This window comes from Parus major, chromosome 3 (genome assembly GCF_001522545.3).
Source record: "Parus major isolate Abel chromosome 3, Parus_major1.1, whole genome shotgun sequence".
Classification (NCBI taxonomy): Eukaryota; Metazoa; Chordata; class Aves; order Passeriformes; family Paridae; genus Parus; species Parus major.
Window position 1 is genome coordinate 77,345,870 of NC_031770.1, and position 27,823 is coordinate 77,373,692.

General features: G+C 43.2%; 1 protein-coding gene across 2 annotated transcripts; it reads left to right on the plus strand.

Annotated features, from left to right (window-relative positions):
- Positions 1–597: 597 nt before the first annotated feature.
- Positions 598–27,823, plus strand: LOC107202107 (gamma-aminobutyric acid receptor subunit rho-1). 2 transcript variants are annotated; one of them, XM_015622413.3, is made up of 10 exons: positions 598–1,011; positions 14,057–14,110; positions 15,803–15,909; positions 17,240–17,307; positions 19,131–19,354; positions 22,701–22,783; positions 23,951–24,091; positions 24,542–24,694; positions 26,421–26,617; positions 27,450–27,823. In XM_015622413.3, the coding sequence occupies exons 1-10, from the start codon at positions 890–892 to the stop codon at positions 27,735–27,737; spliced, it is 1,437 nt and encodes a 478-aa protein (XP_015477899.1). In that variant the 5' UTR covers positions 598–889; the 3' UTR covers positions 27,738–27,823. The 2 variants fall into 2 exon arrangements, with proteins under 2 accessions (XP_015477899.1, XP_033368772.1); XM_033512881.1 differs by lacking the exon at positions 598–1,011 and having other exon boundaries at positions 14,019–14,110.

A 27,823-nucleotide genomic window follows, 5' to 3' on the forward strand; every position in this document is an offset into this window, starting at 1 on the left:
ACGGAGCTGTGGGTTGTGCAGGGAGGGTGTGAGCTCCAAACTGACAGCCAGTGTGGCTGGCTCCACCAGTCCTATTTCTGCCCACGCTGTTTTATTTTCTTTACCACAAATAAGGATCTTGGCAGCCACATGAAACCTTACACACCAGGCCCCCAAGTTCTCCTGCAGCTCTGGTGGCTGCTTGCTGCTTGATTTTGGCAGGATGTCTCCAAACATCCCTGAGCAGAGGGCAGAACCTTGTCCTTGTCCTCCCCCATTCCTCTGAACACTGAATACTTCCCAGACACGGTGCTCAGCAGAGCACAGGTTGTGAAAGCACTGACCACTCTGGCCACAGCACCACTGTATGCTAAAGTAATGCTGAAGAATATACAGGATCAAATGCTGCTTGTAGAGCTAAATAAAAAATATTTTTTTCTGGAAACTGGTATATGTTTATTAATACTTTTCCACTTATTGCAATCCTTGTAACAAACATTACTGCTACACAGATAAGTTTGGTGATTAAAGAATTGGCAATGACAGCTCCCTGCACTACTTCACTTTAAGGCAGAAATGTATGTGTATATGCCACAGGTATCTGAATAGGGTTCAATTTAAACCAATTAATAAAATAGCCTGTTTGGACTAAAAATAATTGTTGTCTTAGAATACGTGAATTCGACACTGCTAGAAAATCCCTGCCATCTGACGTAGAAGGATTTATAGGTTTAGTGGAAATTGCTTTCCCCACTGTCCAGATTAAATACTGCAGGATGATTTTTTGTATGAGTAAACATCCTTCCAATAACGATCAGACCGATAATGTCTTAAAAAGAGAAACAGGATCTACATTTAGGTTTTCTTTTTCTTGTATGGACTATTTCTGGATACAAGACCTTCAGGTAACATGTTGACTGTCCATAAAATGCGTTTTAGCATCTTCCTCCTGCTGTGGGGATGGATTTTATCCACTGAATGCAGAACCCACCGACAAGGCAAAGAAATACATGAGGTATACAAAAAAGGCAGGTGAGTCTCATTTTTTTACATTCAAGTAGCTATACTTTGGAAAAATGTAATATTTTGGGTGATGATAAAATGACTAACAGATAATTTGAGCTTATATTTGCAGACTGTGATCTCTCAAGCAAAAATATTTTGGTGTTTTTTTTGTCAATGAGTAAGTTTTAATGCATTTTCTACAGTGAAAATCATTGCTTCTTTCAAAAAATAGGTTTCTGAAGCATCTCTGAAGTTTGAAAGGGTACAAAAAAAGAATTATTTATTTTTACGGTGGTTAAAATGTGATAGAATATGTACATGAAATTGCAAATGAAATTTAGGTCCATGAGAATTATTGCATTCACTGAAGATTAGATGGACTTGAGATCTCAGATGGAAACATTCACAATTTGTTTTTATTGTTCTCATGTAATTTGTTTTATAGACTTTTTAAAAGGAAAAAATAAAGTCTCTCAGCAAGGCAATGGTCAGTTATCAGAAGAGAGAGAGCATTCAGTGCACTGTATTAATATGCTAAAATTAGTTAAAATGTTGTCTACTCTTTGTCTCTCTCTTACAAAAAAAATGTGATATTTTGCTCTCACTACCTTGTAGACAGCCATTTTAGGAGGATTTGAGCTGAGGAAGGGTTTTGCTACAACTGAGTTATGAATATTTATATTCTATTTGGCAAATATTTAGAACTCTGTGTGAAGAATTTTATGCTCAGGCACAAAACACGTTACACCTGGAGGAAAAATACTTTTTTTTTTTAATGTAAGAATGTAGCTGACACATTTAATTTTGTTTAAATACTGTGTACTTCTGCTTGTGACAGACTGAACCTGGGTTGTCTCTGCTTTACTATGGTGCTGTTCTGTAAAGACTCTATCATCATCAGTACTGTAAAGTGTATAGAGATGGAACTGCAGGAATATTACAGTCCTGAGGAGTTCAAACCACTCTTATTAGCCTTCAGAAAAAACAATTAAAAGTTGGAAGGGATGGAAAGTGCTGTGCCTTTTTATTTTCCTACAGGATCTTGTAGCAGGTGAGGGGTACTGTACAGAGGGACTGCACGGTCCCGGTTGGTACTTGGGGATCCATGAGCCATTTTATACATAGGAAGTGGCTTTAGCAGTGACACCACCTCCATGGAGGTATAACTGGTAAAATGGATGCAGTGCCCTCTTCATGACCATCCCCCAGGGGATGCATTACCAGAGGCAGTATGGGTGCAAGACAGGCACAAAATCCCTTTTGTTTGTTGAGGCATCATGACAGTGACAGCAGAGGTGATGTGTTTGCTGTAGCAAATTAAAGGGGTGAGAAGCACCCTGTGAGACGAGAGGAATGTGCACACGCAGCCGTTTTCTCGTTTATCATCTTTAAGGAAAGTCTATACTGCATTAAATGCTTAACAGTGTCAGTGTAATGAAGTGACAATATAACAAATCAAAGCAGAAAAGTGTTAAAAATGTGTGAAAATGGAAAAAAAAAACCTATTCAGTAAATTCGGGAGTTGCCTCTTCACCCATGCTTTGTATATAAGGTGTAATTGTTCCAGGGTAAGCTGGTCAGAAAGCCTTGAGGTGGTGTAGCTCTGGAGAATTGGCTCCACTGCCCTCCCAGCATGCCCATGCTGGCCTAGGAGGTCATCCTGGCCTATTTCTTCCTCATTAGGGCACAATGATGTTCAGGAGAGCTGACTGGGAGAGGAACAAAGCTGGTCTGTGTCTGTAGGGTTGTCCACCAGCAGCATGGTGCCCAGTACAGTGCCCACTTTGCCCTGTGATGGGACAGCCTGGGAGACACCATATAAGGTGAAAAAAGATGATTATGGCCATCCATAGGATGACCATAAAGCCTTAGGATTTCCTTCTAAGCGCAAGCAACAAACCCTTCTGTGCCAAACCCCTAATCTTCAACGACAAACTCAGAGTGGGATTGCAAGAATTTTTAAACTCTGGCTTCAGTCCATTTGGTCCTGTTCTATGCTATCTTGTCTCCTCTCCATCGAGGTATTTGCAGGTAGATCAAGGCTCCATTCATCTCTGCTTACATACATTCAGGAGATTAAGCTTCTTACATTTCTCAGTGTGGGATGTTTCCCAAGCTTTGACCCAGCCATTTGCCTGTTTTCCTCTGTCTCTTCACTGCTTTTTCAGGACTGACATCAGGACTAGGTGCAGTATTTGTACAGCCCTCCTGCAGGTGCTGTATGCAGAGGTAATCCCCCTGACCTTCTGGGACTGCAGTCAGGCTTTCACAGTGGGTGATGATGCCTGCCCAACACTACCAGGCATCTGTGTATGGCAGAACACCTCATCTCAGAGGTAGTCAATCCTCTTTGCTCTCATGGGGTGGTCTCTTATATGTTAAGATGCTGGTTATATAAAACAGTTTTGAAGTAGGCATGATTCCAAAGCACTTCAATCAAAGTCCATGTCTTTTTCCATCACAGAGTTAGATCCTGGACTCAAAACAGAGCAATGGAGGATGCCACATTACATCAGAAAAACTTGCAGAGAACATTGCTCCTGAACATTTTGGATTTGACTCTGTTTCCCCCTCCCTTCAACAACCAGCTCTGATCAGCCTTTATGCAGGAGAAGTTAGAGTAATTGACCTCTTTACTCCTCTCTGAACATTCTTATCTCTTGCACCAAAAAGCTTGTGGTAAGGAACAGGATGGAAATCCATCCCTTCACTTTTCCTTCTGAAGAAAGACACAGGCCTCAGTGGAGATTGATGGGAAGATCTATTTGAAGTGGAAAAGACTGTCTCCACACCATCACGGGATGCTCAGGATGGCTTGATTTGCACCCATCACCTCCCTAACCCCCAGAATCCCTACAGGACAAGATCATCCTCTTGCCCTAGTGCCAGGGCTCAGCACAGCCACTGGTGCTGGCACATGGCAGAGGCACCTGCTGTAAAGACCTGCCACATTGGGTGGGTTGCCAGCATCCTGCTGTTCCTGACAGACGTGTCCAGCTTTGCTCCTCATGGTGCAGCTGATGGAGGAGTATATAGGCTTTTAGCTTGTTTCTTTGGATGGTGTGTTAGTTTCTTCCAAGGAGACTAACTTGCTCTGAACTCTGCTTTTAAATTAAAACTCACCACTGGATCTTCAGTTTTCAGCTCCAGGGCTTGTCTTTTCAGTTGCCCAGTTCCAGCTGAGCTCACATCCACAGCCTTTACAGTCTAGAGGTATGATGAATGGAGTACCTTCTCTGTCACATTTTTTGTCACTGCAGGTACCCCATTCTAGCACGAGACATAAGAGCTGTGAAGAAGAGTGAGCAGACAGGCGAGGTTTTCCCCATGAAAGTTCATGCATGCACCACATTCTTATGAGGACTGGGTTTGCATGACAGAAATTTTGAAAAAGGTTCCAAGTAATTCCTTAAATAAAGCTGCTGAGGCTTTATGACATAGAGTGACAAGAAAATGGTAAATCAGTCTAGGTCAAAGTATGCAGACAGTCACAGTGAAAGCAGCATAGTAGATAGCCTTATTCCATGGGACTTACTACAGAGTCTTCATATTCTGTAATTCACTGTAAAAATGTCTGTGCCAGTCAAAAACTCAACTACTTATTTTTGCTAATCTCCAGGACAAATCAACTCAAAGGAATTTCACTTCAAAGAGCAGCAATATAAAAATAAAAGCCTTCTCACCTTGCAGACTTGTTCACAGTTTGCAGTCAGCCGTGTGCAAAACCTGCAGGGATTGCAAGGCTTTTTATGCCTGTTAGATTCAGAGAGCCAAAACTCCTACAGGAAGGAGCTGAGTTCCGGAGCACTGGCAAGAGAACTGTCTGCTGTTTTCCCAACTGCTCAGGCTCTTGGAAAGTCACCAGGCTTCGGTGGGGGGTGTCACTAGAATGATGCAAAGGCTCACTAAAGTCACAACATCGTTGTGCCAACAAAAGGGCCAAAGCCTATGTTGCTAATTAGACTTGCAGAATCTACTAGAGAGGATGAGTGATAGGAAAAGAACTGTTCTGGAGATGAGCCATGTTATTCTGCCAGAGCTAAATTCTGGGGGAGAAAAAAATCTCTTTTAACACTAAAATCTCCATGGACAGCATTAAAACTACCTTTCAGACAAACAGCTCTCAATGGAAAGAGATTTCACTGTAAAAGATCTACAGATCATGTTTGTTTAATCTCACCTAAGAGACTTACTTCATGTTACTCATGTCCCTACCATTCCCTGACCATGTTGTAATAATTTTGCTTCACTCTTATCTCCAAATAGTAACCCATTTGCATAAACAAACCTTGCTAATGGAAGCTGTCTTTAGATGAGAATTCTGGAGTGCATGGTAGGACTGTAAAATGCCTGTTGAAGGCATTGCCATTTTATCAGTGGCAGGCCAGATGAAGTGAGCCCACAGCTCCCAAGACATTGCTTTCCAGGATCAGTTTGACTTGTGTTTGGACACCATTTGCTCCAGCAGTGCTGGGTCTCAGGAGAGCAAGAGGCTCAGTGTGGATTTCAGATCAGTGCAAGTGGTATTTCTCCATCTCGCAAGTTAGTAACTTGCCTTTCCTTTTCATCCTTTTATCTTCATTTCCTTCACTCCTTTTCTTTCCCTCATTCAATGTTTGTTCTCTTCTTCAATCAGCTGTTCCTCTTTTTTTTTTTCTGTCCCTTTTTCTGCCCTCTGCTTCACCTGCCTCATTTTTTTTTGTCCCTAGCCACATCCCTTGCCCTTGTCATACAGATCTGCCAAGATTTATATTGTTGCTTTTAATTTCATATTACTTTGTGGCTTACTTCAAACCCTTTTCTTCCCTCCAACAGTGCTCCTCTTCTTTATGTTGGTATACATTAACTTATTTTTCATTATTGCTTTGTTGTTTCTCTCATTTCCCTAACCCTGTCATTCCTTCAAGAAATTTCAATCGTGCATGGTACTTTTTCTTAGACCAGTAGAAGTGTCCCCTCTCTGCTTCTCATAGCAAGTGATAATGCTTTGAAAAATCTATTTTCTACTTTCATCATTATCACCAGCCTCCTTTCATGCCTTCTACACCGAGGTACTCTGCATCTTTACTTGGCCCCTAGTGATAGGAGCTCCAGGCAACATTGCAACTTGCTCAGGATCAACAGCTTCATGTTTTCTTCTGGCCCACCATTACTGCAGTGTGTTTTATGAGGAGACATAACAGGCTGTGTGCAGCCTAGCCAAAAAAACCAAAAAACAACCCCAAACAAAATCAAAGATGCTGCAAGATAATTTCTTCCCTCCTGTGTGCATATAAAGTGATTTTCTCATTGCAAGGTTGAGTTCACATCTGAAATGGTGATGGTTTTTCTTCTAAAAAATTCTCAGTCACCTTCCAAACTCACTTGTGTGAAAGCACTCATGGATTTCAGAGTGAATTTCACAGTGTGATGACATGCCATGTTTATGTACTTTCTTTCAAATTTCTTCTCCTTGCTATGCATTGTGGAAAGTCTTGAGTGACAGATTCCTGCCCACCTGCACCAAGCTACCCTTGAATCCATATGCTTGCACCATATCACTTGGCCAATTTCTCCTTTCCACTCTGAGAGCCCTGCTCAGCCTGCCTGGAAGGTTTCTCCACCTCCAAGATCTCTTATCTTACTCTGCTATTTTTGCTGGCTGTGGATGTTGGATATGTGAGATGTGGACATGCCTTGGTGTTGTTAACAGCATTGAAATGCCCTTTGTCTGGTTTGCTGCTCTGTTCCCAATAATGCTGAACCATTGTTTGTCCTCTTTAGCACTGTGCGTTATTAAGCTTATGTTTATCAAGAAATACCAAAATGACACTTCCTTAGCAGTAACAGCTGGTTTGGAGGCCAACACTATTTTGACATTGTTTCTGAAAGCAAAATGGAAAAAACTGAAAATACAAAGTAGAAATCAATGTCCACTTTTCTGAATTTGCTAGCTCTGAATTTTTCTGAAGTCATGAGATTCTCCACCTGTAGCTCTGATTTTGACTACCTTGAACAGTCACATATCCTCAGTAAATACTGTTTCAGTAATTACTCTTTTATCCAAAATAATTTATAAAGTTACTGAACAACAGGGATCCTATCACAGGTGTCATAGGACTACACTGAGAAACTTTCTTCATGATAAAAACTCTCCATAATTCCTCTGCTTCTTGTTTTGTAACAATTCATATGTGGGGAGCTTCTTTCTGACTGATTTCTTTATGAGAAGAACGTGTCAATACTCTTTTGGAATTTGAAGTACAACGTGTCACTGATCACTCTTGTCTCCAAGGTCACTAACTTTTTAAAGAAGGCCATTATTTTACAACAACTGTCTGAAAGGAGGTTGCAGTGAGGTGGGCACCAGTCTCTTCTCTTATGTAACAAGTGACAGGACAAGAGGAAATGGCCTCAAGTTGCACCAGGAGAGGTTTAGATTAGATATTAGGAAAAATATTTTTTTATCCCATATTATTATGGGAAGGGTTGTGAAGCATTGAAACAGGCTTCTCAGGTAAGTGGTGAAGTCACCATCCCTGGAAATGTTCAAAAAACACGTGGATATGGTATTTGAGGACATGGTTTATTGGTGAACATGGTGGTTGTCCCAGGCTGACGGTTGGACTTGATGATTTTAAAGGTCTTTTCCAAACTTAATGCTTCCATAATTCTAAAGGGCATAATATCCTTCAAAAAAAGTCAAACGGACTCTTGCTCTTCTTCAATGCATACTATATTTATCTGGGGTCTACTTTTGGTGGGTTTTCCTATCTTTGTAGCTAATTAGTCTGGTAGAACGGTCGGTAGCTTTTTAGAGTTCCAAAAAAGTGTAAAGCTGTTGCCTTCCAGTCCTGTGTCACAAATGACAATTGATTCAACAGTTTCTTACTTGGCTTTCTTCTGGGTAAAAGCCTGTTGACTTGTTACTGTTCAATCCATTTACTTTAAATCTACCTCTGGTCCTGTGCCAATATGAGTATTTTGTTGCCCCAACAGCAGAATTGTTATATTTCTGCTTTTTCTGTTCTGTTCTATTCTAATTCTAATTTTTTTCAGCTAGCTATTCCCCATTCATCATCTATACAATTATTTCTCCATATTCCATGCAGTTATTAGTATTACCTTTTATTGCAATTCATCGTATTGACTTCAGACCTTTTCTCCAACACATTGTGGCTGCTTTGAATTGTGATCCCAGATCCCCAAATGCCTGTTTCTCTTTCAAGCATGCCCCTCATACCTGAGTATTATAGTTCTGTCATCTGTCTTGTTATTGAAAATATTGACCAGCTATTTCCAGGATGAAATCTACAAAATTTTTAGTGTCTCTCAGCAGCAAATTAATGGCATTACATTAACCATGGTACTTCAACCATGCTCAAAGTCACAGTTTCATCTCAACACTACTTCCCTTGTTTAGTAATGAAATATTAAAAACCTCACTCAAATCTACTTTTCCTCCTGCTTACACTAAGGCAGCCAGTTACACTGTCAGACAGGACATTAGACTGGATTGATGTCAATTATTGCAAAGATTCACATTGACTGATCTTTATAATCTCATTACTCCCTGGGGGAGGAGCAAACCAATGGATCACTTGAGCTTGTCACAATTTATCTTCAAGTCTCAAAACTCCAACTTCCTTCTTTTGTACCCATCTTAAACCCAGCTATTGTTTTCACCTTCATGCTCTCCCAGGGGCATCACGCATCTCTGAGGAGTCCTTGGAGGTGATGGCTTACAGCTCAGAGCCTGTAGTGGCTGGTACTCCCAGTGCTCTTGAGGAAGTGCCATCAGCCTCTGTTGACTTAAATACCTCCAGCTACCTAAATACTCCTTAAAATGCCTTTCCCTGATATACACTGTGCTGATGTCTGCTTGCAAGTCAATTTTTCTTCTGAGACTGGGTCAGACATGAAACCTTTCAGCAAGTTCTCCATTGCTCCATTAGTTCTCCCCTTCCCTTCATCTCTGTTTCTCTTTTTAACTGGACTGAGTCCTTGCACTGTGCCTGCTTCCTCCTAGCTGGCAGGATGGACCTTCTGCTTCTTCCAGCTCTTCCTTTCAACATATGTGGCAAAAAACTCAACAAACACCCATGCATTGGATGCAATTCCTGCAACACAGGGGCACTTCCATTTTTGCAGTATCAGGTACAGTGTCAAGACCTCAGGTAGCACAACTTTTCTGTGAGTAATCAATATATATATGCATGTTCCCTTTTTTTTTTTTTTTGTCAGTGTTTATGTCCAGGCAAAGAGCAAAAGAAGTGCACGTTTTAAAGGGTGTATATATATCTTCTGCCTCTGTGTATTTTGCATTCTGAGACTGACCTGAGACTGAACTGATTCAAGTAATAATGGGTTAAATGGGGTTCTCATTGAAATAAAAAAAAAGATGGTAGAAGAGCTCTGAATCCCACTGTTTCTTGGACTTTGTGATGTAAACATCAAAAAATAGTGTTATTTTCCCCTTTCTTTTCTTCTATTTAAAAATATATATTATAATAGCAATGTATCACTTTTCTTCACAATCTTTAAACCTACTGGTCATAAGGACACATGGTCCAAAATAATTACAAACAAATAAGGGCTTGACAAATGCAAAAAAACCCCACCAAAACAAACAAACAAAAAACAACAACAACAAAACATATCATGACAAATTTTCCCCAGTTCTTAGAGTCTTGTTTACAGCTCCTGTCTATGCAAGTCTCTCAATTTGAGTACAAATTAGTGGGTTTTTATCCTACATTATCCCTGAGGAATTAATGCGTTATACAGTGGATCATGTCTGGTGAAGTGCATGTCACCAGGAAAGAGCAGCTTCCTCCCATTTCAAGTTTGCTCTTTCCTCCCTCAGGTGCTGGGTGGGTTTTTTTCCTATTTAGCTATCTCACTTTTCCTCGCCCTGCAAAGTTCTTCTCTGGGCTCTGGATGATTTCTCAGTCTTTAGCTGGACTTGCTGCACCACCTATCCACCAGCATCTCCTGCTCGCTGAGAAGACCTTCCCAATTAATTTGCAAGTCAAAGGCATGTTATGAAGGAATGTTCTGTGAACTCCTGCTCTAAACATTCTTTTCTTCCTTTGGGATACAGGCTGGGAAGTTCTTTAGCCCAGCAAGGCTCACATGTCTCCAGAGCTGGACGTTATCTCTGTTCAGCACCACTCTGTGGTGAGGGGACACCACTACTCATGGAGGACTGTCCAGGTTCTCTGTTGCCCAGGAGTCATTCCACAAAATGATGAGGCACTGTGAAGCACTGTTTGAATTTGATGTCTCCCCTCTTCTCTGCTCCTTCTGCTATCTTTCAACGTTTTCCTTCCCTCCCCACCTCTGCCTACCCAGCCTCTTTCCTCCTCAGTCTCACCCAATGCACAGGCACTATTGTAGATCTCAGCTCCCTTTGTCTCTGCCCTAAATTTTCTCTGCAGAAACCTCCTGTATGTTTGTGCATACAATTCCCAATTCCTTTTTGATTCTTCTCTATTCCCTTACCCAGAATTCCCCTGTCTGGTTTTGGGCTTTAACAGGATGTGGTATGAACCCCAGTCATAAAATAGGGAGAAGAAAAGTCTAGTCAAATATGTAGGCATTTAATAGACATATAATAAGATTTTTACACTTCTCACAGAACTCTATAGTACCAATACACCTCTTCTAATCCCATGCCCACCCTGCCAAGACTTTGTTTCCTGCAGGGACTTGTGCTGCCTCCACTGCCCTCTCCTGCTTAATTTTGTCAGATATGAGCTCTGCAGCACATGCTGTGTTGCAATGTGGCCGATCCGCAGACTTTCTTACCACTGATGCAAGGCAGACGGAGATATGGATCTTGTGGAGCCAGTTTCCAGCAGGACTTCTAACTGGAAAGTACAGAAAGTGATGGAAGTCCCTTGTGCCTGCCAGCTGTGCCATGGCACTCATCTCTGGGCCCCCACCCCTGTGTGAGCAGGGGTGGACAGTTTGGGCTGTGCCTTCCATCCTGCACAGGCTGTGCTGCACAGACCTTATGCCATGATGGGCAGGGGAATGCCAGCAGCCGCATCCTGCTTTATCTTCCCATCAAATTACATCTGGGCAAGGCAGGAGAGGGCAGTGGAGGCAGCACAAGTCCCTACAGGGAACAAAGTCTTGGCAGGATGGACATGGAACTGACAAAGGTGTATTGTTACTATAAAGATTTGTGGGATTAAAGGTGGGAAATGTATGTTACAGAAGAAATTGCAAACTAGAATGCTACCATGGGTAATGACTTCTCACACATTTGTTTTGGTTGCTTTCAAAAGCTCCTGTTTCCAAGATGAAGAATACTGTGGGGTTTCTGGTGCACATTTTAAGTGTGGACCTGACATTCCTCTGGCACATGTTCTATTAAGTTGGGCATTTGGAAATGCCTGGTGGGACCTTCATATGTCATGGTTGGACTGTTTCTTCTGAAAATCAGACACGGTTAACCCTAACCCTGCTACCCTTTTTGCTGTGTTGGAGTGACTATTAGATCAATAGGGAGTATCATGCTTTAAAATACCACAAGAGTAAATGCTTTTTGCCTTGTGTCTGTAGAAGTAGTGATCAAAATCTGGGTTGGCTAATTTTCTTCCCCAGCTATCTTATGCATCAGCCACATCATTGCCTCCCAGCCCCAGCAAGCCTCAGACTTTGAGGCAGAGGGATCTCAAAATCCCTTGAAGAAGTGGGTTGATCTGGGGCAGTAACAGTGACTTTGAAGAGCTTGCACCACCCCAGCTGCCATCAGGGACCCAAGAGCTATTCTAACAATGCACAGGGAGCACTGTGAATAAATGCCACTCTGCTCCAGTTGTTGCTTTTTCACAAAGCATCTCTATGAGCTTCATGAGACATGAAATGCCTTTTGGCATTGTAACTACTAGGAGATAAATATTGACATGGTGGGGGGAAAAAAAAGGTTGTTCGTTATTCAGTATATTTTTCCTCAGGAATGATTGCTGAGTTTTAAAGACAGCCTGGCACCCCAGTGAAGACAGGAGGGACACTCACAGCCAGTTGTGCTGAGCAATCTGTACACAATGTCTGGGCTGAATCTCCTGGGTGAAGCTGTCGACTGCAGCCGCCCAGAAACAGCGGAAGCCACAGCAGCTCTCCATCGATTCCCAGCCCAGACAGGGTAATTGGGTGCCACGATGGAGCTGCCATTGATCACTGAGCCAGCAGAGGAGTCCCCAGGAACCAGAGCAGAAAATATATTTGAGTTGTGGTAGTTTGGCATATAGGAAAAAAGTGGAAAACAGAAAGAAACACAAAGAAATGGGGCTTCAAATTGAAGTAACTGGGTAACAAGTAAAAATGTTTTGCTGCCACAGAGCTGTGACAAGGGGAACAGGGCAAAGAAAAGCAAAATACCCAAACCGAAGCTCAAATGAACAAAGTACCCTGCAGAGAATGGAGCATGGGGGACATTTTGTGCTTGTTTGCTACAATGAAAGAAAATTCATTTTAGAGGAAATGAAGAAACACCTGGAGGAAATAAAAGGAAGTACCTGGGGTTGGTGAGTGCAGAGGATGGGGGTGATTTGGCAATGAATCCTTGATGGCCATGCCTTGAAGTCTCCTTTGAAAACCAGAATAGGGACAGAGCCACTGTGAAGCATTAGATAAGACCTACAAAGGAAATTAAAATTAGGAATGGCAAGAACATGGCCTGCCTCATCCCTGTTCGAATACCAGCATTATTCCTGAACTGCCAAGAGTTTACTAGGGCACTTTAAAGTCATGTAAATCGGTCAGCTTGTTGCCAGAATCTGCTTATCCCCAAAACACGAGAAATTACTTCCTGACAGCCAGTAGATGAGAAACAGGCAGCAGAGGAACATATCAACAAGAGTATAGAACAAGACAGAAAGCTCCAGAAAGTGCATTTTGCATTTGCAAGTGTTTTGCTGCCTGATGCCCAGGTCTGAACAATGCCACAGAAGCTGCTTCTCATAATGGCAATGGTGCTGCATTGCCCAAAGACTTCCCCAAACACTGGTCTGCCTGTGCATTTATTCCTAGAATTTCTTTGGGAAGCCCAGAACAGATTCTGGGGGGAAAAAAAAAAGTCCTACTCATCCAGTGCTTCACTCCAGGATGAGTCAACCCTACAGCCCAATGTTCCCATTCCTGTCCTGGTTGTCTGCTTCTCTGTGGCAGCAGCAAGATGAATTTCCCTCTGATACTATTGGCTTCTGGAATGTTCCCAGTCCAGGATGGAACTGTCCCAAAAGGCCTGGGGTCCCTCCACCACATACCAAAGGGCAATGGTGCTCAGGTGCTGAAAACCATTACTGCAAAAGGAATTTTACCACTGTAAATCTCTACACAGGGACTTGGAATGTATGCTAATGGGCAAAAAACCTCATTCGTAGAGTTGATTTGAGTTAGCATTTATTACAGTGAGAAGCTAATTTTTTTACTTTTAGTTAAAGATGACTTAGAAATGTTCAGTATTTAAAATGTTACTTTTGCTCAAGCTAGCACTTACATCGCCAAAAGCAATGTTCTTGCCTTTAATGATTAAATAAAATATTGGCCGAAGACCTGAGAAGTCCTTTCTTGACAGCCAGCTGGGAAATGGTATAAAGCCAGAAACAATTTTCACAGTTTTTTCTTTTTTTTTTTTCCCCCTGAAATAATTTGAAAATATTTTTTTCCCGTGAATATAACCTGGCTGACTCTGTCTGTAGGTGTCACAGCTGTGTCCCCGCCACCAGAGGCCCCATGGCAGCTCCGGTCCCCAAAGCCCCTGCTGCTGCCAGCTGGGCAGCGACCTGAGCTGCCTGCCTGGGTTCTTTGCCAGACAATCGAAAACACAACCATCCCACCCTACAAGCATCACGGCTCCCTTCCTCTTGCCCTCTCCCCGCTGTGAGTCCGAGCATTCCCCCCTCGCCATACCCAGCCTGACGCCGGCCTTTGCTGAAGGGGTGACAAAAAAGGTAAGCACCATTTCTCACCTTGACAGAAGGCGATGCTGCAGGGATCCGGTGCCTCCCTCCTGACATCCTCTCCCGCCTGCCCGTGCCCACCTGTCTCAGCTCTCCCTTTTCCCATTGTTTCCCCGCAGCCGGCCGCAGCGGCAGAGGCGGGAGGCCCACGGCGAGGTGCACAAGCAAGGCAGGTAAGCAAAACCCTCATGGGGCTGCTGCTGGCCCAGGCCTGCCAGCCGCATGCCCGGGCTGGGCAGGGGAAGGGGGCACCACTCACACAAACCCGCTGTCTTTAGGTTTAGCCGTGCCAGTAGCAGATCCAGCCGGCTCCGGAGGAGGCCCCGCTGCCTGACACCCTCATGGGCGTGAGGGGTGAGGCTGCGGCCATTTGCCACATCTCCTCAGGCTCCATGGGCTGCTGATGCGCAATTTGTGCTGGCGTGCCGTGCCAGTGGGTGCCTTCCCTCTAAGAATCCATTCTGCAGACCTGAGCCCCTTTCATGGGCTCTCTATCATGCCATTTGTCCTTCCCACTGCCGCTGGACGGGAGAAAGCACCTTTCTGAGCAGAGTCAAACCTGCTCACAAATGTTTGTTTTGCCACTGGTTTGCTAATATTGCTCCTCTGCCTTGCACAGGCATAAACCTTCCCTAATGTACACTCACAGGTCTTTCAGAGGATGACTTAAACCTAAAGGAGAAGCAGGAGCCACCTTTTAAAATGCCAGAAGGATAATTCATGGCTAGAATTCACTGACAGAGGTAGACAACTCAACTCTAGAAATTATTTAACTCAGACTAGGCATCTTTCTAAGATACTTTGTAGTCCAGATAAAGGATTTGAGAGAGGAGCTGCTGAAAACACCACTGGCCTCTGTTAGGAGATTGTTGTATTGGCTTCTTGTACAACTTTCAACGTGTCTTTGAGAAGTACAGCATGGCTAAGCAGTCTCATTTTTGAAAAACTTTATCTCAGGAGCTTTTTCCTCATCAAGTTTCTTTGTCAGCCTGTTTTCCTTTAATCAACTTCTTACTTGTCTTGTGTATATTCAGATGAATATACACAGTGCCTGTCTGAGTGTGCCATCTTTTCTAAAATCAAGAAGCTGCAAAACCTTTACTCCTTCATTTGAGCATGTAGCTGGCTCTGAGGGCAGCAAAGGCTTCCCCTACACAAGGGAGCAACCAAGGAGCTGCTGCTATCACCATCCCAGTCAAAGCACTGGGGCACTGAACAGCAGTTTGCATTTTGGATGTGGAAGGGCATCAGAGCCTCCTCTGTCCAGCATTCAGTGCAACTCCAACAGCTTCTGGAATTACCCTCCCAGGCTCTTTAATGCTCAGAGACCTCCCAGGTCTGTAATGCTGCTTTTTATCCTTGATGGAAATCTGGGGCAGAAGCTAATAATTTTATCCCAAGTTAGGGAATGGCCTGCCTCCTGGCCTGGTTCCCAGACTGTCTCCATTTTGTTCCTGGGCAACAGCCAGTAGCTTATTTGATATATTGTTTCCCTAATTCCTGGCCTCACACTCCATCATAACTCAATGTCAGGAATGCCTCCCCCACTCCACTTATCCACACATACTATTCCTCCAGCCCACACGTTTTAATAGCTTCCCCCAAACTGCTCTATGCAGAGAGAATTTTACAGGGACAAAAAGCCACCCAACAAATGTTTTCTCAGTGCTAAAACTATCACAGGTGCCTAAACTGGATGATCGGTGCAGGAATCAGTTTTTAATGACATGCTGCCAACCACTGCCACAATCACAGGCTCATGGTCTAAGGGGTGGATGTTCTGAGGAGTAAACAGAGTGAAACAAGCACGTACTTCTCACAGGCACTGCTCAGGGCTCATAGCTGTGCTTCTCTCCTCCTGGTAGCCCAATCTTAAAACGAAGCCCTGACATCACCAAATCTCCCCTGACGAAGTCAGAGCAGCTGCTGCGAATAGATGACCATGACTTCAGCATGAGACCAGGTTTTGGAGGTATGAAACATGCACATTTGTCACTGTTCCTGTTTTACACTGTCAGTTCTTTATACTGTAACATGTACAGCAGTGAAGAAGCAGATTGGCTGTTCTGTCTCTAATTTCTGTTCTTCTGAGTTCTGAATTCATGGCACTCTCAGGGGAATAGAGGTGCAGTGAAATAGCCTTCTGGATGAGCAAAAAGCTTAGTCAAAGGCATGGAAATGTGATTAACAGGCAATATATTATTCCTGGTGCTCAGTGATACTTTCTTCTGATAAAATCTGCAAATACACCTTGTGTTTACTCCTGGGTGATGGAGGGAATTCTAAGTTTTTGTCTTAGTGTAGCACATAGGTGTGCACAATCAAATGATGTACCCCACTTACTTCATTTATAACCCAAAAGAAAATATTTTGACTGTCTGTGTTAATGCTTGCTCGCATTTTTGTGGCTGTGTGCTAGAGCAGCCAAAGCTTTCAGGGAAATGGATGAAGGAGAACACACTTTGTTTTAGCCCATCGGATTAGAGAATGTTGTAATTTATCTACCCTTTCTGGCTGACAGATGGTCATTCAAATCCAGGATACCATTATATACTCTGATGAAAGAAGATTTTATCGCTAAATGCTCAATATACCAAATACCAGCATGTTCAATTAATTTAAAAACATTTCAGTTTCACAGCAGTTCACAAATGTGAGCATTATTTTACTTGACAGCTCTCCTGGACTGTAATTGCCAGAGGTATTTGAGGGACTAGTCAAAGCCTGGAGGAGGGAAAAAAGTTCAGAATCCCTATTATATGGGGTCACATCCTTCCCCTCAGGACCCTCAGGCTCAGTGGCACATGTATGTGTCCTGCAATTTATCCCCTCCTGTCACCCTTTCTTTTCCACAGCTGAGCACTGAGTCTTGTGAAGGTCAAATACACATAGTAGCTCTCATGGATGTTATTAGCCTGCAAGGGGAGCAAAAGTGAGGGAAAATCTCCTACATTCCCTTAGTTGTGCCACCACTGGTCTCTCTTCCAGTGATCTGTCTTGCCAGTCCTGGATGCCAGCACTAGTGAATTACTGAATTACAGTTCACTTTTAAATTTTGAAGGGACACATGTAGGATGACACAATAGAAAAAGAAAGTTATTAGTGGGTCAGTCTTATTACTGACTTTGTTATTAGGAGTTTTTTGTTGTGAATTCCAATAATTTATACTTTCTATTGGCTTACTGTTGTTTCTGTTTCAGACTGAGCATGTATTTCTATCTGTAAGATGGTAAAATCAGTGGATTGTTTTGTTTCACTAAGTTTGTCAGCTCCATTTTTTTTTTTATTTTTTTTTTCTCTAGGCCCTGCAATTCCTGTTGGGGTGGATGTCCAAGTTGAAAGTCTGGACAGCATTTCTGAGGTGGACATGGTAAGAGTCACAGACAGGACCTCTGGAGACCAAAACTCTGCAGGCTATTTGGGTTTGTGTCCATGGAGTTTGAATACTGCCAAGGACAAACACTCCACAGCCTCCAAAGGCAGATTCAGGTTTGATCTGTATCTGCCAACAATTACTTCTGTTAACCTCATGCTACCATTTAATGGCCCTTGAAGCAGGAGGAAATCTGACATTTTCTTTTCTTTATGACAAAATGATAAAACATTACCAAGACTGTCTCAAGGGATTTGGGTTTCTATTTTATATTTATATTCTATATTTATATTCTATCTATATTTTCTTAAATAGTGGTAACACACTTAAAAGATCTGAGATCAATGAATGTGTTTGTTTTAAGGGACTTGCATGCTGTAGACATAGTATCACTTTGGACAAGTTCTGAGGTAGTCAGGGGCCAGAGAGCTCCCAAGGAATAGGGGGAATGGCTTTAAAGTGAAAGAGGATAGGTTTTGATTTGATGTAAGGAAGAAATTCTTTACTCAGAGCATGGTGAGGCACTGGAAAAAACTGCCCAGAGAAGTTGTGGATGCCTCATCCCATTCAAGGTCAGGCTGGAGAGGGCTTTGAAAAACTTGGTTTAGTGGAAGATAGCCTGCCAATGTCTGGGTGGGTGGAACAAGATGTTCTTTAAGGGCACTTTATCAATCCAAACATTCTATGACCCACAGAGTCTCTAAGTAACTCAGATTTTGCTTTGGAAGAGAAAACATCACTCCCCACTACAGAATATTTTTCAAAATGTTCTGACTTTTCAACAAAATTATCAAAAAGGTCTGAAGGAAGCCTCAGATTCTCTGTGCTCCCAGTTAACAGACAGAGGGTTAAAGAGCCTGTACTGGACCTCCTCCCATGCCTGAGCTAGGAAAGGGCTGTATGGCAACACAGCTGGAGGTGGGCAGACACACTGGTGGCATGTCAGGCTCCTCTCACTGCAGCTATTTCTACTCTTGTGTGGGCTGGGATTTCTGCAGTCATTTGACCTCAGGGGTGAGCTTTTCCCCCAGAACTGGGGACCCCTTCAGCTGACTCCCTGACTCCACTGCTCTTGGTACCTCAACAGCTAGCCATGGGTATCCTGAGCCTTCACCTGTCCTGGCTGAGGAGAAAGCTTGTGAAGGTGGCCAGAGGGCTCCTAAAAAGCTTTGGGATTTGAAAGCAAAGTGGAAGAATTAACATTGAGGACTTAGAAGTTAAAAAAAAAAAAAACAAAAAAAAAAAGCCCCAAAACAAACCCCAAACCAAACAAAACCCAAACAATAAACCTATTCTGTTTTGGTTTTTTCTAAATCAAAAATTATGATTTTGAATTAGTTCCCATGGCTTTTGAATACTGCCCCTGTTCCTCCTCTAATGCCAAGTTGCAACACTCATCAATGTGGGAAAACTGCTAGATGGCCTTGGGTTAAAAAAAATTCAGGGTCAGTTTTGGCTGTTAGCAAAATAATAATGGAGAAGATTTTATATTTTCAGAATCAATACTTTTTAACTCATGCAGCTTTGTAGAAAAATGCCATGGTGCTTAGCAAGATCATTGCTTGCTTTTTAAATGAAGACACATCAGTGACAGAGTTATTCATTCTGTACTAAGTTTAAGTTTGAGAAGTCAGTTATGTCTGAACCCAGTAAATCTATCTGACCTGATGAATAAACAAGCTGTAGCTGGTGATGCCCCTTTCAGCCCAGGGGGAGTGGATGTGCCCTCAGGAGAGGTGCTTTACAGTTCATTCTTTGTCCCAGAGAGGAGCTATTATGCTGGTAAGGTGTAAGTTATGACAGAAGCCTGTTTGCTGCAGGACTTCACCATGACGCTTTATCTGAGGCACTACTGGAAAGACGAGAGGTTGTCCTTCCCCAGCACCAACAACCAGAGCATGACCTTTGATGGCAGACTGGTGAAGAAGATCTGGGTGCCTGACATGTTCTTTGTCCACTCCAAGCGTTCCTTCATCCACGACACCACCACAGACAATGTCATGCTGCGGGTCCAGCCAGATGGGAAGGTACTTTATAGCCTCAGGTAAAACTGCATTTGGTCAATGCAAGCTATTAGTGAAAAGAGAAAGTGGTTTAATTGATTCCTGTATTGTGTTTTTGCATGACTTCATACAAAAAAAAAAGCATAAAAAATAATGAATGTGCTGGCTATCCACAGACATCTGAGTGCCTGTATGAGTACATTTAAGTGCCTGTTACAGAAAGCTAGTTTCTGTGCCAGCATTGTTGGTTCCACCACTCTCCCTTCGCTGTGAGCATGGCTAGCCCCTGTTCCTGTTGGGAAGCTGCAGTCAGCTTGGAGCAGCTCATCGAGGGCCAGCAGGCTGCAATCCCTGCAGGGCACATTCTAAATAAAAGGGCAGTGTCTGGCAATAAAGAGAAGTCCAGGGTAGCTATAGTTATCCACTTCACTACACAGCAAAGTCTCTGGGCTTAGAAAAATGTGCAGTTTCTATTCTTGAAAGCAATGATGGAGAAGTATAAATTTTACCAAGTGCCACTTTATGATAAGCAAAAAATCAGAGGGAACATCCTTCAGCACATGAAGTGACAAGCTTCAGAGCAAGGGTATATAGCTTCTGGTGACTCCCACGTATGGTTAGAGCAACCCAAACACTTGTTCTGGCTTTTTCTGCTTTTTGCTCGCTTTTCGTGTGAAATCCATTGGAGCTCCTTGCAGGAGACATTTTTGGTAGACATTCCTTTGTCCACTGGCTTGAGGGGTGGTCCCAGCCTTGGCTTTCTCTCTTATTTTCCAAATAGTTCATCAGTTGACATAAGTCTGAATGTTATTAAAATGGGATTTTTTAATTTCTGGTAAGTAACACTTTCATGCTTGGAGATGCTAAGTGAGGAGCATCTGTGTCATGATTTAACCCCAGCTGGCAACTAAGCCCCATGTAGCTGCTGGCTCACTTCCTCCTGGTGGGAGGGAGAAGGGAATTGGAACAGTAAAAGACAAAAAAAAACTTCATGGGTTGAGATAAAGGCAGAGAATTAGATAAAGCAAAAGCCCCATGCACAGGCAAAGCAAATCAAGAATTTCATTCACGACTTCCCAAGGGCAGACAAGTGTTCAGGCACCCCAGAAAAGCAGGGCTCCATCACACATAACAGTCACTTGGGAACACGAATGCCTTTACTCCAAATTTCCACCCCTTCCTTCTTCTTCCCCCACTTAATATGCTAAGCATGATGCCATATGCTGTGGAATGTCCTTTTGGTCAGATGGAATCAGCTGTCCCCTCCAAACTCCCTGTGTGCCCTCAGCCTCCTCCTTTTTGAGTTGGAGAAGGAGAAAAGGCCTTGATGCCTTGGAAGCCCTGCTCAGCATTCATGAAAATATCTCTGTGTTATTAACACTGTTTTCTGGACAAATCCAAGATGTATTCCCACATTAGCCACTGTGAAAAAAAATTAACTCTATCCCAGATAATCAATTTGTCAATCTCTAAAAGAAAATAAAATCTGTGCTTCTGTTTTACTTGGCTGCAGCTCCATTCAGTTAAAAAAGCAAGTATTGCCAAAGGACCCATAAAAACCCATTAGAAAGAAAATTTCTGTACAATATTCTGATGCAAGAATGTCAACATCGCTTTCACAGCAGTGAAATAATACCTGATAAATAAACAAAGCATCAGATGATAGATAATATATTCTGAAGGACAAAAAGAAGGAAAACCTGACTGATAGGAGGTCAGTATCAGCAAGACTCATAGCTTTAACTAGTGAGAAAGTTGCAGAATCCACTGCTTGTGAAGGCTGTGGAGGTCTTTAGGGAATGTTGGTACTGGTAGAGGCGAAGCTGAGCCTGCCACAAGTTGAGGGGGTAACTTCTCAACCTGCCAAGGTGTTTTATGATCCTACAAAAGAAGTCAAGCAAAGAAATTCTTGATTCCCTAGGGAGCATCAGTTTGACAAAAATTCTTTTGTTCTTTGGTATTTTTATCCTACAGTTCATTTGGATACATAGCCTGAACATTGTCTACCTTCTCATTATCAAATATTTTTCTTCACTCATCAGATTAGACAAGGTTCAGGTATTCTTTAGGCCTTTACAAATTTTGGTCAGGTCCTGAGTACAGTAAAAAAGGCCAAGAATATGACATATTGTTCAGCTATATCATGCGTGCCTACACACTCATTTAGCTGCCAACCATCTGCATTGCAAGCATTTATGATTATCTAAAGAAGATGGGAACAGGAGGACACCAAACTACTCAGATCCTTCACAGCCTTGTGCTTAAACAATTGCCCAGCACAAAGTGGTGGCGAATGTCTTCAATAGCAAACCGGCAGAGTTTCAGTATTTTATCCGGCAGTGAGTGCAGCTTGCAATGCTTTGTGGATGCTAGGGAGGGACAAAGGCTCCCCATAAGAACAAGCAGGTCGTTACTGCCTCTCTGCCTTACTGAATGCCTTTGCCTGCATATTCTATTTTTCCTTGGTGTCTGCCTTTTTAGGGTTTTTTGCCAGACATTGTTCTCTCATTTTAGAAACCACCATAGACCTCACTGGCTCCTAAACTTCCATTTCAACCAAGGACTTTCACTCAAAGAACCCACTTGTGCAGCAGTACTGCTAACATAAGGGATTGCATTGTGTTTTTATCACTGTATGACAGATGTCTCTCTACCAACTCTTCTAAACCTTATTAATTCTTTCCCCGATATGATTTATACTTTTATTTTCATTTACTTCTTTAGAGTCCAAACCAGTCAAGATTTATGGTTTCTTCTGATTCAAGCACTAAATTATGCTATTAAAAATGTGGTAATCAGACTATAGCAAAGCCAGAGAGCTTGATTGATGAGCCAGAGCATTTCAGTGGTCACTGTTGCATTCCAGCTCCAGCCCTGTGCCCTCTGGTGGCTGATTTCCATGTATGATCACCGGGTTCCCGCTGAGCAGCTGGAAATTCACTCTGTGCAGGGAAATTACCTGCATCCCTCATGGCCCTACGATGGCTTTGATAAATGAAAATTATTTTACCATACAAAGCATCTGTTCAAAGGACAGATGTCTGAAGAGATATGTTTGCTCATTGTCAGGGGGGAAGTGTCCTTTTTGCCCTTTCTCATTTTCTTCTCCAATACTTTTGTCATATAGTTGCAATTTGTAATGGCCTAACTTTCTAGTCACCTTTAACAGTAGTTTTCTGAGATAAAGAAATGGCTTTAACTAAAGTGGAATGGCTTTAGTGGAATGGAAGGAATTTATTTTCATTTGAATGATAGTGGCTGTAGTTGTTTAATAAAATGAGTGGTATTAGTTGTAGTTGTTTAATAGAAAACCAAACTCACAGCTTTACTATTTTTCAGTTGCACAAGGAGACAAGTTTTTAATGCCTGATTTTTATTTCTCCCTAGAGTTACAGTAACAGCAATGTGCAACATGGATTTTAGTCGCTTTCCCCTGGATACCCAAACATGTTCCCTGGAGATTGAAAGCTGTAAGTAATGTGGAGTGATAGGGGAGCCAAGGACACCCCATGAGCTCCCAAACTGTGTTAAACCAATAATTAATTATACCAATAATTAAACTGTGGCTACAGTCATGGGAGCTCTAACCAAAGTCATCAGAGTTCAACACTAAGAGAAGCTCCCGCCCCGTATTTTTTCACTAGAATTCGGTGGTGGTGGAAGAAGTGTTTTTAAAAACCAGCTGTGAGCACTGCCTTGCCAGTGGTCCTGAATGCCAGCCAGGCTGCCCCACTGCCTCTCCACCCACAGGGCCCTTGCTTGCAGGTCAGCAGTCTCCAAGAGCTCCTGTTTGCCCAGGTGCCCTCAAACACATGGATAAATGGCCTTACACCCTCCGCTCCCATCTGCTCATCCGTGGTGTAGAAACCACAGCAGGGTAGTGACATTAATTGCCTTCCTCTTATGCTTCTTAGTCCTATTTGAGATAAACCCAGCTTTCGCCCTTTCTCCCAAGTATGATGCACATTTGAATTGGCCAGATTTCATGTAGCAACGTTTGAAAATGTTGGCTTTTTTGAGTTATTTTCCTCTGCTTAACTTTGCAATAAGAAATTACAGTCTTAATTCTGTTTTAATACATTAATATGTGATTTTTTTTCTCCCTCTCTGGAAAGAACTGCTACTAAACCCATGTGAAAGGATTGACATTACTGTTATTTCTACATGTATTAAAAAACCAAGTAATGTTCATGTGTGTATCACAGGCAGAAAAATTAGAATTTTTCCTCCTGCATTCCTCAGACCATTGATAAATCATTCCTCTCATCATCCCAAACGGTTTCTTTCTGCTAAGGCTCCTTTTCTATGCTACTGATTTTAGGAATTTTATAATAAAGAATTTTTCAAGTTCTGATGCAGTGGGTTACTTGACAGACCTATTATGTGTGTGAAACTACAATTAGAGAAGCAGGAGGGTTAACAAAATGTACCAGGCATCAGGCCTGAGGGCTGTGACCATGAGCTAGTCCACTCCTTGCCACAGCCATACCCACAACCTAGGTGGGTGGCATTGGGAATTTGAGCTTTTCAGCTGGGAGCTCTGAGGGAGCCAGGAGGGCTGTGTGGGCACATCCTGGACTGTGGGGGTGGTAGCAGCTGTCTTAGTGCACTATCCTGAGTTTGCTCTGCTTTCCTAGATGCCTACACTGAAGATGACCTCATGCTCTACTGGAAGAATGGGAATGATTCCCTTAAAACAGATGAGAGGATATCACTGTCCCAGTTCCTGATTCAGGAGTTTCACACCACCACAAAGCTTGCCTTTTACAGCAGCACAGGTGGGCAGACAGAGCACCTGCCAGAGCTGGGGGGAGAAGGGGTGAAAACTGTCTCTCTTGGTCTTGGCCATGGAGGATTGTCCACTGGGAACTCTCTCTGTGTCCCATCAGACCTGCCACTCTTCTATATCAAGTCAGCTGTCCCTGCCTCACACTTCCATCTTAATGGTCATGCAGTCTGGAAAGATAAGCCCTCTTCAAGGTCACACCAAGTCTTAACTTGAATTAAACTCTCTGAGTTTTGCATAGGTTATATTTTCTGGAAGGTATCAGCCCAAGAGATGCTTTGACTTTGATATTGGTTCAGTAAGGAGTTTTTTTCTGTAAATTGCGGCGATTTGCAGACATTAACTGTGTATAAAGTTACTCACTTTTCCCCTCATGCAGCATCACCCTATCTGAAAGTAGTCTGGTTTTGGTGTAACTTCTCTTTTTCATTCTGTTTCACAGGGTGGTACAATCGCCTCTATATAAACTTCACGTTACGCCGACACATCTTCTTCTTCCTGCTCCAAACCTACTTCCCTGCCACTCTCATGGTCATGTTGTCCTGGGTGTCCTTCTGGATTGACCGACGAGCAGTTCCTGCCAGAGTCCCGTTAGGTAAAGTCAATCTTGTAGTCAGCAGACCTAAGAGACAAAGGCTGCAACCACAGCCTTGACCATCAAGGTGAAATCCCTGGTTCCGTGCACTGCCCCCATGTTGCCTTGAGGCACAGAAATCAGCTGTGCCATACACACATGCCCCAGGGACAATGCATGTGTCCCCTCAGAATGCAAACTTCTCATGCCCCGCAGTACCAAGAGACCTGCTTTCCCTGGCTGCACAATATGCACCTAGAATGAGTCAGAGAACAAACCTCCCACTCTGCTTTTACTGCTCTAAACAGAGACAGGGTACGTGTACAGCCAGGGTGTCAGTGTCCTTTGGAGACTTCAGTGAGCAAGAAGGTGAAAATCAGTATCAGCAGCCCTGACAAAATTTCAGTTTATTGAGTTTTGCTAGGGGAGGGAGGGTGGAAATAACACAGCTGAACTGTGCTGTGCAGTTTAACTTGTTAAATGAATTTGCACTGCAGTGTGAGGCATTCAGACTCCGCTTTTGCTGCATCTTTCAGAGAGATGAAGTCATATGTCACAGGAGTCACCATAGGAGCAGAACTGTGATATGGACATAAATCTTCTAAAGTGGATGTTTTGCCCTCAGCAAAGTGCTGTTTAGGTTTTTTTTTTGCAGATTCTGAACTCAAGCTTCCTTCCTCTTATTCCAGGCAACATGCCTCAGGATTTTATTTGTTCTTAAAATCATATTCCCTTAGTGGAGAGAATATAGAGACAAAATAGAGATGGCAATAAGGCAGCTTTTCATGTCTGAATTTAGAAACAGCACCCATTGTCTCGAGACATCATTAAAAGAAGCATAAGGGTATGGGCCGTGGCTTTTCAGAAGATGTAGGCACTGCCTTAGCAGTATTTTTAGCACCTAGATACTCACATGAATTCAGTCCTTTGTGTTTATATACATCATTTCAACTTCCAAAGTAATCACTAATATGACATAATTAGCTCCTGAAATGAGAGGGCTATGGAGGGGTTCTCTCAGAGCCAGGGTAATGTTGAGCTACTGCCCTTGACAAGGGGCTCCTGCCCTTGCTCATGTGCTCATTGTGCTCTCCCAGGGTGTAATGTGGGGCAGCACTACCTTGTGGGGCACCATATTCCCTGCTTTTGCTCCAGTGAAGGCACAGACCAGGTGTGAGAGTCAGCTGGGGACTTCTGTGACTTCTCATGAAGCAAGACTTCCCAGGAGAAGTCCAGCATACAGAAAACACAGGGGAAACAGGTAAAAGCAGCAGCTTTGCTTGTGTCCGTGCTGTGGAGGGGTTGAACCAGAAGCTGAGACACTCAGAATCACAGAGTCATAGAGTATCTTGAGTTGGAAGGGAACCCTTCAGGATCACTGAGTTCAAATCCATGTATTTGTACCCCTCCAGGGACTGTAGTGAGCCTAGAATGGGGTGCAGCCAGCACTGGGTCAAAGTGCCACTGCCTGGCCATAGGGTGGGAGGCTGCTGGTGTGGTGAGGAGCCAGACTAGCAACACCTGAGACCAGAATTAGAGCTATGCTCACCAAATAGACAAGAAAATCCCAGTTACAAATCAGGGCTGCCTGGACCCTCCTCAGGCAGTAAAACTTGATACCCAAAAGTGAAAAAAAAAATATTGAAAGGTAAATTCAGATTTCAGGAAGTTGTAGCAACTGCTGTATTTGTGATGAAGGGTCTGGTTTGAAAGCATCTTATGATCTCTTCTGCTGGTGCATTCCCAGGGATAACTACTGTGCTGACCATGTCCACGATCATCACTGGGGTGAATGCCTCCATGCCTCGTGTTTCCTACATCAAAGCAGTGGACATTTACCTGTGGGTCAGTTTTGTGTTTGTCTTCCTCTCGGTGTTGGAATACGCAGCTGTGAATTACCTGACAACGGTGCAAGAGCGGAAGGAGAGGAAACTGCGGGACAAGGTGAGGTTTTCTATCTCCAGTGTCATTTTTTTGCCCCCGGCAAAAGGTGTGGCAAAAGTCTGGAAATGTTCAAGGCTTTGAAAATGCAGAGTGCTGCTTTCAGCTGCCTGGGAGAAAATTCAGTGTGTGCAAAAAGACACCAGCAGTGAGGCATTGTGGGTTATAAAGATTTGCCACACACAGCCCATGCCCAAGCTCGCTCCTCTTTCTTTGGAATCTGCGGAGGCTAACTCCCTCTAGGTATAGCCCTCCACTGCCTGTATAGATGGGATGGGTCTTAGGATTTTACCTTTAAATATTGTTTTATACTGTAGATTAAAACCTGTGGATAGAATCAGTTAGATTCTGTGTTTTGGGTTTCAGATGTCATGACAGATACTGTCTATGCACAGTCTAAACTTATACAGTGGTCCCAATTTTCCCATTCTACCCTTGTTACATTAAATTTTAACTAAAATTTCAGCCTAAGATCTCTCCAAATGGGGAAGGTTTCATACATTCCTTTTGCAGTTTCCCTCTGCCTTTCTCTGATTTTCTCAGCTGCAAGGTGCAAGTCCAACCTTTGTTTACACCCTGATACCTGTGCCTGAGCCAAAGGACCTTTCCCACAGACAGCCCTGCTCTCTCCCTGACTGCACCTGTGCCTTGCAGACATGGAAGTGGAAATGGAAAAAGCTCCTGCCCAGCTCCACTGTTTTGTGCTCCCTTTTGCATCCCAGCAGCCTGAATCCCCCATGCCTTTCCACACCATTATGGGTTGGAAGGAGGAAAGGGCTGTCTGTGACTGTGTGGACACAGCTCAAACCCTTGCTGCCCTTGTGTGTGCCCACAGCCTGCCTGTGCATGCAGCCTACCTCAGCCCCGGCCCATGATGGTGGACGGCAGCTACAACGACGGGGACGTGAACGAGCTGGGGCACTTCATGTCCGAGGACGGGGACAAACAGGACCGGATGATGGTGCAGCTGGCACTGGGCTCGGAGAGGGGCTCGGCCAGGAGGAAAAACCAGAGATATGTCAGCATGCGGATCGACACCCATGCCATCGACAAGTACTCCAGGATAATATTCCCTGGGGCATACATTCTGTTTAATTTGATATACTGGTCCATTTTTTCATAAAGATTCATAACCTCTCTAGTCACAGAGCATTGTGACATTAAATGAAAGTACAGTCTCATAGGCTAACAGAAAGAAAAGAGAGAATT